Source organism: Propithecus coquereli, unplaced genomic scaffold, assembly GCF_000956105.1.
Source record: "Propithecus coquereli isolate 6110/MARCELLA unplaced genomic scaffold, Pcoq_1.0 Scaffold490, whole genome shotgun sequence".
NCBI classification, from domain to species: Eukaryota; Metazoa; Chordata; class Mammalia; order Primates; family Indriidae; genus Propithecus; species Propithecus coquereli.
Window position 1 is genome coordinate 166451 of NW_012150730.1, and position 12467 is coordinate 178917.

At 56.2% G+C, this 12467-nt stretch overlaps 2 protein-coding genes across 2 annotated transcripts in view; one reads left to right on the forward strand and one right to left on the reverse strand.

Annotated features, from left to right (window-relative positions):
- The window catches only part of ZNF135 (zinc finger protein 135), a 132795-nt gene that overhangs the window by 29098 nt on the left and 91230 nt on the right, over window positions 1–12467 (forward strand).
- ZSCAN18 (zinc finger and SCAN domain containing 18) overlaps window positions 2146–12467 on the reverse strand; it is a 39750-nt gene continuing 29428 nt past the window's right edge. Inside the window, 7 exon segments of the mRNA XM_012655860.1 lie at window positions 2146–3805; window positions 4828–4923; window positions 5614–5716; window positions 5977–6068; window positions 6942–7079; window positions 7527–7953; window positions 7956–8060. Of these exon segments, the coding sequence (XP_012511314.1) occupies window positions 3087–3805; window positions 4828–4923; window positions 5614–5716; window positions 5977–6068; window positions 6942–7079; window positions 7527–7953; window positions 7956–8060 (1680 nt within the window). The 3' untranslated portion in view covers window positions 2146–3086.

The window sequence follows — 12467 nt, forward strand, 5'->3', positions numbered from 1 at the left end:
ATATGTTATTATGTAAATGTTACCACTGGCAACTGATCGCTGCACCAATAAATACTGATGTGGGACTTCACTCATGGCCGCACAACTCACGGGAATGCTGGAGGACCCCCTGACTCCCCCATCTTTATAAACTACTTTTGTCTCTGTGTCTTATTTCTCTATTTTCTATTTCCTGTTATTTCCATATCCCTTGCAACTATCCTGCCAAGGGACCCGATTTTGCTGGGAGCATGGCTAACTCCCCACATGCCACATCTTGCGCAGATTTTGTAGTGGTCCCGAAATCTCAGTAAGTCTGTTTTTGGTAGTGGTTTGGGAAAGGAAGTTCTAACACTATTTTAGAGGCATTTTAGAATTTATCAAATTAGTAAATATTTTTGGGGTGCCAGAGTTCTCAGTGCTGAAGGGACATAGAGTATGGACTGGAAGAAGTCACAGATTGGAATTGAAGGTCTTACTGTATGTGTACGGGTACACATATACCTGTGTGTGTACCTACATGCATTTATATATGTACATATATTTCATAGCTCAGAAGACACCCTAGTAGCAATGAACACAACTAGCACCCAGATCTTGGTCTCCAATACCATTGCCCACTAAAAGAAACCAGTTCTTGGAGACATGGATGATTTCAGGGCTGAGGAAGGGCAGGACAAGATGGGCTTGGAATGTCCTTATGACAAAGCAAGGAACCAAAAAATGGAGCCATGTCATAAGGACACAGGAACCACCCGGAAGGGAGTCCTGTTGGCCATATGTGGGGCAACTTGAGTGACAAATAACTAAGAATAGCAATAAGCTATAACACATTGAAAAAACGGAAATCTATTTTCTGTTAAATACCTGGGGAGAAGTAAGGGTGCTGGCTGGCAGCAGAACTCTGAGGGCCAGCTAGTCAGTGCAGGGAGGGCTGGTGTCTGGAAACCACCACCACTCTGCGACCACCACGGTAGAGACTGACAGGCAAGAATCATCAACAGAGTGTAAATTTAGGGAGGGAGTTTTGATGAGCAGGATATTTACATGATCTTAAGGTGTTTTCCCACAGATTGCTTATTCTCTAAAAGGAGGAAAATATAGCTAAATATACAGTAGAGGAACTGTATATAGAGTTTAATATAGTTTTTATTATATATCTATATTAAATTATATTTATCTATATTAATCTATATTTATAAATTTATCTATATTAGATAGGTAATTTATAATTTATCTATATTAGATAATTTATAGATAAATTTATCTATATTATATTTATCTATATTAAATATACTGTATTTAATATAGAGTTAAATACACAGTACAGGAACTGAACGCTCTGACCAGGTGAGCAAAGGAAGCATCGCCAATAAGCAAGTGCACATCGTGCACCCCAACATCACGGGCAAGTGGGATGTTAGTAACAGGCAGGTCTGGGTGAGGCATGTGTGGATGTTCTTTGCACTATTTTTATTATTTTTGTGCCTTTTTTTTATAAGTTTGAAACTATTTCCAAATAAAAGTTTTAAAAGTAACATAAAAAAATGGGGCACAGACATTTAGCTGTGCACACTAAACAAGACAGGAGATGGGACACCGAAGAGATGGCGGGCTGGGCTCTACCATAACAAACGATCCATCTGTGGCCCTGAGAGCTGAGAGTGAGACAGATCACGGGGGAAATCTCCCTGTGGCAGAGGGAGAGGGGGAGCTCTTGGGATTAGGCCGGGAATGAGAGTTGACAGGGTACATTTAGGCTTTTTTTTTTTTTAACCAGAGCCACTCTCAGCTTGGGATTTGGTGGCAAAGAGGCTAAGAGAAGAACTAAGCTTAGTAACTGTGGCAGAGACAGGGACCAGGTAGACAGTTCTAAGCCCCTTGGGAGTGACCAGGGCCATGGGAACATTTCTCTCCACGTACATGTAAGTGGAAGTGATGTGTGTTGTCACCCAGGTGAAGGGGTGTGGCCTTCCCCACATGCCCCAAGGGTCCTGTGAAGAGCAGAGCTACAGCAGGGTCTGCGCCTGGGTCCCTGGGTCCCTGCACGGAGTAGAATGCCTCTCCCACCGACACACAAGCAACAGCAGCCACTACCACAAGACAATGGACTATAATGTGAGTGAATAAATATTTATTATGTTAAGCCTCTGTGATCTGGGCGTCTTTACAACAGATTGCCTGCTCAAACACAGTGACAGAAAGAGACACCAGTTTCTGTATCTACGAGAAGCAATTAAATTTATGCTCAGGTAACGGGAACAATGCTGTAATCTGAGAATAAATGCAAGAAATCAAAAGATCACCTTATGTAGCCCAAAGAGTTTAGTTTCTTCCCTTTGCTCAGGCAGACAGACCTTTATTAGTGTTTTCAACCTATTTTGATCACAGCCCCCTAGTAAGAAATACATTTTACATTGCAGCCAGTTCTCACATTTAGATGGATGGCTGAAAAGTTTCACAAAATAATATTCGCCTTTACTACATGATGCCTTTAAACCTATCTTATTCTACTTCATTGCTTTGTAATGCTGGTGGCCACCCACTAATTTCACTTCACAATTCAATAATGGGCTGGGACCCATGGCCTGAAAGCCCTGCATTATTAGGCTGCAAGCATTTCTGTGATCTTTGTAAGCTACTCCACACAGGTAAAAACGCAAGTTAAACTAGGAAACAGTTTCTGCTTTTGCGGATTCAGAAGTGAACTTGACATCACGCAGTTACGAGAAGGCTAAAACAGCTGGCGGGATTTCCACGCGAACAGCCCTCGGGGAGCTCACACAGGAGGCATCGCAGCAAGGGTGACTTCAAGAAAGCACTGGCAGATCACACACTTTGAGGCAACCCTACACTGTGCACAACTTCAAATGCTCTAGCGTGGGGGTGGCGCGGAGACGGCCGCAGAGGAAAGGACAGTCTTCTTTCACACCTGGATGCGAGCATCTGCCCAGGGTGTGTTTACAAGGAGGTGAGGGCTCCCGTGGCCCTTCCCAGTTCTGAGTGCCTCAGCCACAAGAGCTCACTGAGGAACAAGCAGGCGCCACGGGGAGCCACCACTCCTCGCCAGCTGGCTGCCCACCCCAGAGCCCTCACGGCGCGGAGCCTCACCTCTGCGCCTCCGCCTCCTCCGGCGGCCCAGGGCAAACCTCGCCCTCCGCGCTCTCCGGGGCCCTGCCGGCACTGCCACTGGCGTGGGCCTCGCGGGTGGCAGGGTGGGAGCCCAGGACCGCCCCCAGCACGTAGCCTTTCTCCTTCTCGTGGGTCTTCTGATGCTCGGCCAGTGCCAGGCTGAAGTGGAAGGTTTTCCAGCAGCCCTGGCACGCGAAGCGCTTCCTGCCCCCGTGGCTGCCGTGATGCTCCATGAGGTGCGAGATCCAGGCGAAGGCCTCCCCGCACTCGCTGCAGGCGAAGGGCTTCCCCCGGGATGCGTCGGGCTCCTCGGTCTCAGGGCAGCCTGCAGCTGAGGGGCCCGGATCCTGCCCGGCAGCATCGGGCTCCCCGCTTGCCTCGCCGGGCTCGGGGCCCTGCTCTTCCACATCTTCGGGGTGGGGCCGCTTCGTTCCAAGGCCCTGCTGGGGGGCGGCCGGCGTGGCCTCGTCCTTGTCCTCCTCTGGCTCCTGGGTGACCAACTGCATCTGATTTTCGGAGGCAGGGTTCGAATCCCCATCCTGAGGATCCGGAGTCTTCTGGGGCTGCTCCTCCTCCTCCTCAGTGGTACCCGAGGGGTCAGCAGGACAGTCCCCCTCGAGCCTTTCCTTCGGCGTCTCACATGTGGAGACGTCCTCAACCTTGTTCTCTGTGCCTTCCTGCTGCTTCCCGCTGTCTGAAACAAGGTGAGAACGTGAGCTGTCCACACCCAGGCTCAGACACAGGGAAGGGCCAGGCAGGGAAGCCCGTGAGGGACGGGAGCTGGGTACATGTGGCCTCGGAAGCCTGCTCCAGGCGGTCTGCCTTCCGTGAGTGTCCACTGAGCCTACAGCCGCCTAGAAGCAAGACTGTCAGCCCCGAGCTGCTCTGCAGCTAAAGAGACCGAGGGACCAGGTCTGGCCAGTGGATGTCAGGGTGTGTGGGGCTCCTACTTCCTGTTGTGGATGCCGGACTGGTGCAGCCCATCTGGGCCACCAGGGGACTCTGGCAATGGAGGCCACATGGACTGGAAGGACCAGATGGGCCCCCATGACCTCCATGTGGTAAACCGACTGGCTGCACTAGTGGCCCCTGGGAACCACACCTCCCAGGAACCATACCCCTGGCGGTGCCCCCAGCTGGCCTGTGAGACCCCCCGAGCCCAGTGGGACGTCAGCAGGCACAGTAACGCACGGCAACACGTGACAAGGCACAGCAGGGTAGAGGCTGATGAGCGCTTACCCTCTTAGAGCTCGCTCGCCCTCTCGGAACCCAGCCGCCAACCATGGGGAAGCGGCCCCGGCCTCTTGGGGAGGCCATGTGGAAGGGCCCCCGGCCGCCAGCCTCAGCGGAGCCCCGTCAGAGCCGGCACCTCTGCCAGCAGGTAGGGAGGGCACCCAGGGCCACGTGGCCCTGGCCCAGCCTTTAGATGCTGGTGGCTGTGCAGGGCCCAGCAACCTCCGGTGGAGCAGAATGGCCCCCGGCTGGGCCCAGCCCACACCCAGGACCTGACCGACACTGCTGCTATTTCAGGTGGCCACGTGTCGGGTGGTCTGTGGCGCAGCATGAGATCGCGGAAATAACTAGACTCCTGTCTCCGCCTCTGCGACGCAGTCAGGAGAATGATGGGTGAACGCGAAGTTGTGGAGCCGTGAGGACCCCCGTTCGAGAGAAAACGCCTGCCAGGCCCCCGAGGCCTGCTCCCCAGCCCACCCTCACCTGGGAGGTCGCCTTCTGCCGACTCTTTTTCCACCAACCGAAGGTCCTCCTCTGTCTCCAGGCTGGAGGCAGCATCAGGCTGGGAAAACTGATACCCTGAGTGGGGTTGAAAAACCAAAGAAACTGAACGACGCACTGAAGCAGAAAGCTGCTGACGGGCCTCGCGTCGCGCAGGCTGGCCAGGGCCAGGACTGCAGCCCTGGGATCCCCCACAAAGCCACTCCCTGTCAGAGCCCCTGGAAAGCTGGGGGTTGTGAGACCACGGCAGCAGGGATGGAGGGGAGGGTCCGCTGGGCGAGGCTGGAAGGGCTGGCGGGGCAGACAGGCGGCGGGGGGACGGGGAAGCAAGGGTAGAGAGACGAGAACATAAAAGTAAAACTATGAAGGGCTCAGGAGCTGTGCTGGGGCCTCCCTGCAAAGGAGGGTTTCTGGGGCAAGAGCGTCTATGCAAGAGGGAAGACCCTTTGCCAGACCGCCCAGGCCCAGAGGCCTCGTCTCTACACCCAAGAGGGGAATGTCCGGCCTTGGGGTCAGGGGGCCTTTCCCTGTTTGGAGGCTCCAGGTCTACGGGCAGGTGCCACGAGCCCCAGGCCCAGGCAGAACTCACGTGCAAAGGCCAAAAGGGCGGGACTCCGCAAACGAGTGCAAGTTCCAACACGCTCAAGTTCGAATACATTTCAACACCACAGTCTCCCAACCAAGCCCTAGGGGATCGGAATTCCCAACGCCAACAGTCGTGGAAGGGGACGGAGGGTGGGGCTCCAGCCTGTGGCAGGCGGGTCTCACCCCACAGCAGCAGCTTCCTGTAGCTCTTCATGTTCTCCTCAGCGGGGTCCAGGTGGCCCCACTCCTCCTGGTGCAGAGGCTCCTCCCAAAAGGACTCTGGCTTCTGCAATGGCAGCACAGCTGCGGCTGAGGCTGCTGCCCGCCCGCAGCAGGGTGAGCCCACAGCCCTGGGGCCCTCAGAGCAGGTGAGAGGAGCTTGGACCACATGCGCTGCAGGGCGGCCCCGGGCTCTCCCTGGAGTGGGCTTCTCAGCCTCAGCACTTCGGAGACTGGCTGGGCATTAACACAGGGGAGGGAGATGCCGCTAAGCCAGGCTGGGCTAAGGCCAGCCCCACACCCCCAGGACACCCGCGCCCCACTCACCTTCGGCTCAGCTGTGGCAGGGTCGGCCTCTTCCGTCTTCGCTTCTCCCATGCTCCCCAGCTCTGGAAGCAGGGGTTCCATGGAGGGCCAGGCTGGGAGAAGGGCAGTCAGAGCTGAGGAGTTGAATGCTCTGTGGGTGGGTGCCCCCAAACAGTTGGGGGGACCCCACCGCCTCCCTGAACAGGCCCCAGCGTGCCCACATGCCAGCAGGGCCCCAGCTCCACTGACTCGCGCCTGTCCTGGCTTGACGGAGCAGAGCCGCCAAGAAGACAAGAGGGGCTCCAGCTCGGGGCTGGCCTGCGAATGCTAATTCGAGCCACGAAGAGAACACTTTTTTCTACCCACTGGATTGGCCGAGATCTTACAAAGCAACAACACACAGTGCTACGCAGACAGCACAAAACTTGTGGAACACCACGGGGAAACGTATGTTGTATGTGAGACATAAAACTCACACGCACTTTGTCCAGCGATCCTGGGGAGCCCCCCCCGCCCCGTGCACGAGGACACGTGACTGCAGCCTGGTTCCCAGGGGCAGAGAGCCCAACTCCAGGAGGAGGACAGGCCGAGGACACGGGACGCCGGGCAGCGAAGGACCCGGATCTCTGCCCAGGCCGGGAGGGGCCGCCCACCGTGCTCCAGGGCGCCCGCGCCCAAGCCCTCGTGTGCGCGTGTGACAGGCAGAAAGATGTTAAGGGACACACACTGGGACACTCGGACACTGAACTTTATTTTAGAGAGTGGGGCAGGGTGGGGAGATTCCTTTTTTCCTTATACATCGATGCCTTTTCACCGTGAGGGAAACGTGTCACCTGCGCAACCTCCGAAGAGGAATGTAATGAACAACCTACCAGCGCTCACGAAAACCAGGCTCTGGCCCCTGCTGCTGACCTCCCCTGGTTCTGGCCCCGACTCCCCACCCATCCTGGCCACCAGGGGCCACCAGGGGCAGGCCAGTCACTCACGAGTCGGGGGGTACCCGCGTCCCAGGTCCTGGCTGGGACTCAACGGTCCAACTGGAAACAGCAGCGGCTCAGGGAACCTCTCGTACACACCCTCGCTCAGCACCGAGGACGACCCGGCGGGGGAGCCCAGCAGCATCCCTGTCCACAGCAGAGAACAGTGAGCCCACGGGGCTGGGGCACGTGCAGCAGCCACACTGTGAGCCCGCGGGGCAGGCTCCAGGCCCAACACCCCCATCCCTCAGACCTGCCCTAGACATGAAGCTGGTCCCTGCCCTGGACTGCCCTCCCCTGCTCTTCCTGCTTCCTCACATCTGTAGGGCAGATGTGAGGGCAGGAGCCCAAGCAGCTGTCCTGGCCCCTGAGGCGACCCTAAGGGTGATGCCATCAGACAGGATGGTGGGGGCCTGGCCCCCTGCTGACTGAGGAGCTGCCTCACCAGCTCCAAGCTGCTCATCGCTGTGCCTCTTACCCGCAGGGGAGCCCAACTCTCCGAGGTCAGTAAGGCACAGCTGGGTTTGGGCTCCGTCCTCCAGGACCCCCTCCCCAGCCTCCTCTAAGGCACGCTCCTCTCTGGGACAGCCTCACCTGGCTCATCCAGGACGTCAGCGAGGCCCTCCACCAGGGAGGCCGCCTTCTTGCAGCTCTCGGGATACTGCGCCACCACCCAGGGCCGGACCCTGTCGGGCAAGATGCCCAGGAACTGCTCCAGCACCAGCAGCTCCAGCATCTGCTCCTTGGAGCGCGCCTCGGGCATCAGCCACTGGCGGCACAGCTCGTGGAGCCGGGCCAGGGTCTGGTGGGGCCCAGCAGCTTCCTGGTACACAAATTCCCGGAAGCGCAGGCGGGAGAACTCGAGGTCGGCAGGAGTCCTGTCGGTGACAATCTCAGACTTGGGTTCCTCCTGCTGGACCTCAGCTGCTGACTCTGCAGTGGGCAGTTCTGGGGGAGTCGGGGAGCTCCTGGGGGAGGAAAATGCCTTCTCCAAAGGCAGCATCTTTCCAAACCTGCACCGCAAAATGCAAGTGTGTCCAGCCGGGGACAAGGTAGCTCCAAGGGAGAGACACCAAGGATGACAGGATGCGCAGGGGGTTCCGGCGTGCCAAGGCCAAGACCAAGGACCTGCAGAGGACACAGACGAGACAGATGCCTGCACGCGAGAACCCGGGCACAGGCACCCATGTCCGAGAGCATGGTAATTTTTATGTTGAATAAAAAATTAACATAAAAAGAGGGAGGAGCAACTCATTTGAGAAGATGACTATTGTAACGATTATGGGTATGTCACGGGTGGGACAAAAAAATTACAGGACAACCTCAATTGTAAAACTAGATGTAAAAATCTTAAAATATTAGTAACCTCACTCCAACCATGCACGCTATATATATACGATGTAGATAACAACACACCAGATTTGCGTTTATCCCAGAAAATCAAAGTCTGTTTAATATTTAAAAATACATATTGTGACAGATGTTAACTAGGCTAGGCTAAAAGATAAAAATACATATTATGAGGACTTTAGTTCCTAATAACATGAAGGGGCTAGGGGTCAGGACTGCTCCTCCCATTAAAATAGCCAAAAAATATGAAATATATGTTCAGAAAAAAACGCAGAAGTGGGAAGTCCACTCTGGAGACTGGTGAAAAACCGCCACCTGATTCTGGAAACGGCACAGACCTGCAGGCCTGGACGGACCATCTACGGAACCAGGCGAGAGGGGACAGCAGGCCGGAGTGGGGTTGGCAGGGGCAGAGAGGTCAGGTCCTGGCCAGCCCTCCCCACGCCCAGCTGGATCCCTTGTACAGGGCAGCCCATCACTGCAGAAGAGCCGGAATTCAGGACCTCGGGTGAAATCTCAATTGTGATCGTGGGTGAAAAAACAAGCCAGCTGAACAAGAGCCCAGCGGGCCACGGTGGACCAGGCCTGGGATGTCCTCACTGGCCGTGGACACACAGGAGTGTGGCACACATTCACTGACACACAGGAGCGCGAACAGAGTGTGACCAGCCCCTACCAGAGCACACGGGGGTCTGCAGACCCACAGGGCCAGACCCCCCGCCGAGACAACAAACCAGACACAAACAGAAAGCCACCCCCAGACCCCGTGTGAGCACTGCCCTGACTGAACCACAGAAGGGAACCACTTTCTCTCCCAAACTCAAGTTTGAGGAATTCAAGAAAATCCATGCGTGGGCCATAGTCGCAGCAGGAATGTTTTCTCGGCAATCCTACTTTTACAGAGAAAACTCTGGAAGATGAACTGACGTGGCACCAGGCATTGTACCTCTTCTCACATAAAGACAGAGTCTATCTGCTCTGATGTTTCCCCACCAGGATATGGGGCACAAGGACCTCCTGGTTGTGGGTGGGGGTGTTTGATTCCACAGATAAGAAACTTCCAGAAGAGGCAAATCCAGAGCACAGTGTAGATCAGTGGTTGCCAGGGGCTGGGAAGTGCCTGATGGGTACAGAATTTCTTTTTGGGGTGATGAAAATGTTCTAAAATTAACTGTGGTGATAGCTGCGTAACTATGAATACTGTATCAAAAACAAATGAATTGTCTACTTTAAACAGGTAAACTTTATGGTGTACAAATCATATCCACTTCCTTCAAGGAAAAAAGACCCAGGCCGTGCCTTCCTCATGCCACCTCCACCATCCCCCCGCCCGCCCCGCCGCTGCTAGACCTGCAGGACTGAACTCCCTCCTCCTGCCCGCTGACCCCTCAGAGTCACTCTGTCCTTAAAGCTCTGGGCTCAGAAATGTCCCCTCTGGGAGATGCTCCCTGCCTGCCCACTGGAACGTGGGCCCCAGGGGAGCAGGGGCCCCTCCCAGGCAGGTCCCTGGGCCTGGGGGAGCCTGGCTCGGCGTCTGCTGCCTGTAGCCGTGGGTTCTGCCGCCGGGCACGCTGGCTCTACCTAACTTCTTTTTGGCCATTATGGACCCCCACGTCCATCTATCTGGGGTCAAGTTTATGATCTGTCTGCAGGATAGATGTGGAAGCAGGACACGGCGGCTACAGGGTACACGGCTCCACCGCCACCCTCACGGCAGCACACGCCATGGCGCCCCTTCCTCACACACCCCACCCCCACACCGAGGACCCACCGACCACCGCATCTGCCCAGCGTGCATCTGAGCACTTTCTCGTGATTTCTCGATCTCTGAGGGTGGGCAAACCGCCCGCTTTTCCACAGTGTTTTCTTTGCGGCTGTCAGGTAATGAACGAGCTCTCTGCCTGGCTCCATCTTGCTATTGCCCCGTCCGCAACTTCATGCTGCCTTTTGGTCACACATAACGTTCTAATGTTTAACATCAAATTTGACCTTTTAAAAAATGGATTTCTGAGTTCGGAAACCTGTTTATAAAGGGTTTCTTGCCCTATCTCAGGATAGGAAATGCATTCTCTGTCGTTCTCCTAGGGCAGGCAAAGGGTAGCAAATACAAAGGGACAGATAAAAAGTACTTTAGGCTCTTAGGGCCAGGCCATCGCGGTTGTGACGACTCAGCTTGCTGGAGTGAGGAGGCAGCGGGAGCCCTGGGTGCCCGTGAGGTCTGGCACGCTCCCAGACAGCTTCACCTACAGAAACAGGGCATCGGCCGGCCTGCGGGTTGGTTTGCCAACCTCTGTTCCAGGCTGATCCATCCAAAGCCTCTCCTGACGACGAGGAGTGATGCCAGGTCCAGCCAGTTGGCACCGGACCCACGGTTGTGGTCACGAGAGCACGTAATTTTGGTTTTCTTAGGACACCACAGGCATGTCCATCCTGCACAGAACCCGTCCCCGCAGAGGTAACTGTGAGCTCAGCAACGTGTGCACAGGGCTCACCCCGAGCCCTGCCTCCAGGCTCACGTCTCCCCTCCTCAGAGCCCGGCGGTCAGAGGGGCGGGAACAGGAGCAGCTCCAAGGTGCAGGTGGGGAATCAAGCGTAGAGTGGGCAAGTGCTGGGGCTGGGGCCCCCCTGCAGAGCAACACGGTGTCCCTCCTTCCGGCTCCAGGTCCCTTGTAAGCCCCCCAGTGGGCAGCCTCTTGCTGGCTCTCACTGTGGGGGCCCCAACCCCATGGCCTTCACAGTGGTCCCGCAGCCCCAAGCCCCTCCTCCCCTGCAAACTCCCGTCTGCACGCATGGTGCAGGCGTGGGGGGCTGCGTAGAACGAGCGAGGGCCCTTGGCCATTGCCAGAGCAGAGTGGGGAGCACGGAATACTGTGGCTGGGTTGGTGGCCAACACAGAGGGGTATGCACGTCAACCCCTGGGGACAGGCATGGGACATCGTCTGCTCCTCTGTGCCCTCTCCCCTCAGCACTGCAAGCTGTGAGCCTCTCCAGGAAGCCACCTCAGCCTCCATTCACTAGCAGAGAACAGCAGAGGCACCCGGGGGTCTCCTCAGAAAGATCCCCCAGTTGCAAGGAGGTTGCTGCATTCTCTGAGAACAGCATGTGGCTTCCTATGTCTGAGATCTACTCCACCTTCCTTCCTAAGGTGGCCCTGGCGGTCAGAACCAGGAAGATGAGCCGTCTCCGGAGCCTCCCGGAACCTCTGGCCCTGAGCTTGCCTTGCTTGCCTCCTCCGGCCCCGTCGCTGGTTATGCTGCTATGAGGACTTTTCTGTTAGGCACAGACACCACCGGGACCCTTTCCTGGCCCTGGCTTGCTTGACTGAGGCCACACCCCTCAGAGTCCAACTTGGTCACCAGGCAGACCTCCCACCACCCTGGGGCTGTCCAGGATTTGCCTTGGATGGATATTCCTGGAGCCCAGCGCCCCCAGCATCAGCAGAGGTAGAGAAAGCCATGGTGGGTGGCTGAACAGAGGGGTCCCGAGCCTGGTGGGCCTGCAGAGTCCTGCAGCAAATCCCCTTCGCCCTGACCTGAGCGGAGCTCGAGCCTGGCAGGGCCCTCCCACAGGCCCCACCATGACCTCAGGTTTCCTCTCCAGCCCCACCTGCCTCCTCCAGGACACTTAACCACCTAAAAGACATTCACCATCAGCTGTCCGCTCTGCTCCCCACCACCACCTGGGCCAGCAAACACCCCACAGCCACAGGCCCCGGGGTCCTCCAGGGAAGCTCACTGGTAGGGAGGGGAGGTTGATGGGTGGCAGGATACGCACAGGGTCTCCTCTGGCTTCCCCTGCAGGTTACTTCTTCATTATAAAAGGGGAGAAAGTGTCTTTAAAAGAATTAAAAGAACATGAATTGAGGATCACTGTTAACATCCCAGCTGCCCTGTGTGGTCCCTGATCCACTCAGGAGGACCAACAGGACCAGACAGACATCCTGCACACTGGTCTGGGCTCCCCTGACCCTCAGGGCCAGGAATGCCAAGGAAGTCCCAGATCCGAGGATCCACTGGCAGAGAAACAGGACTCGATGCGACGAGCGGCCCTGTCCTTGCTCCCCAGCACGAAAAGAAACATCTACAGGACACTGTTGGGATTGGGGAAGTGAAGATGGTGAGGGCTAGACCACAGTGTGGCGTTGAGGATGACGTGACTGTTGACTTAGCCTCCCCAAAGTCAGGG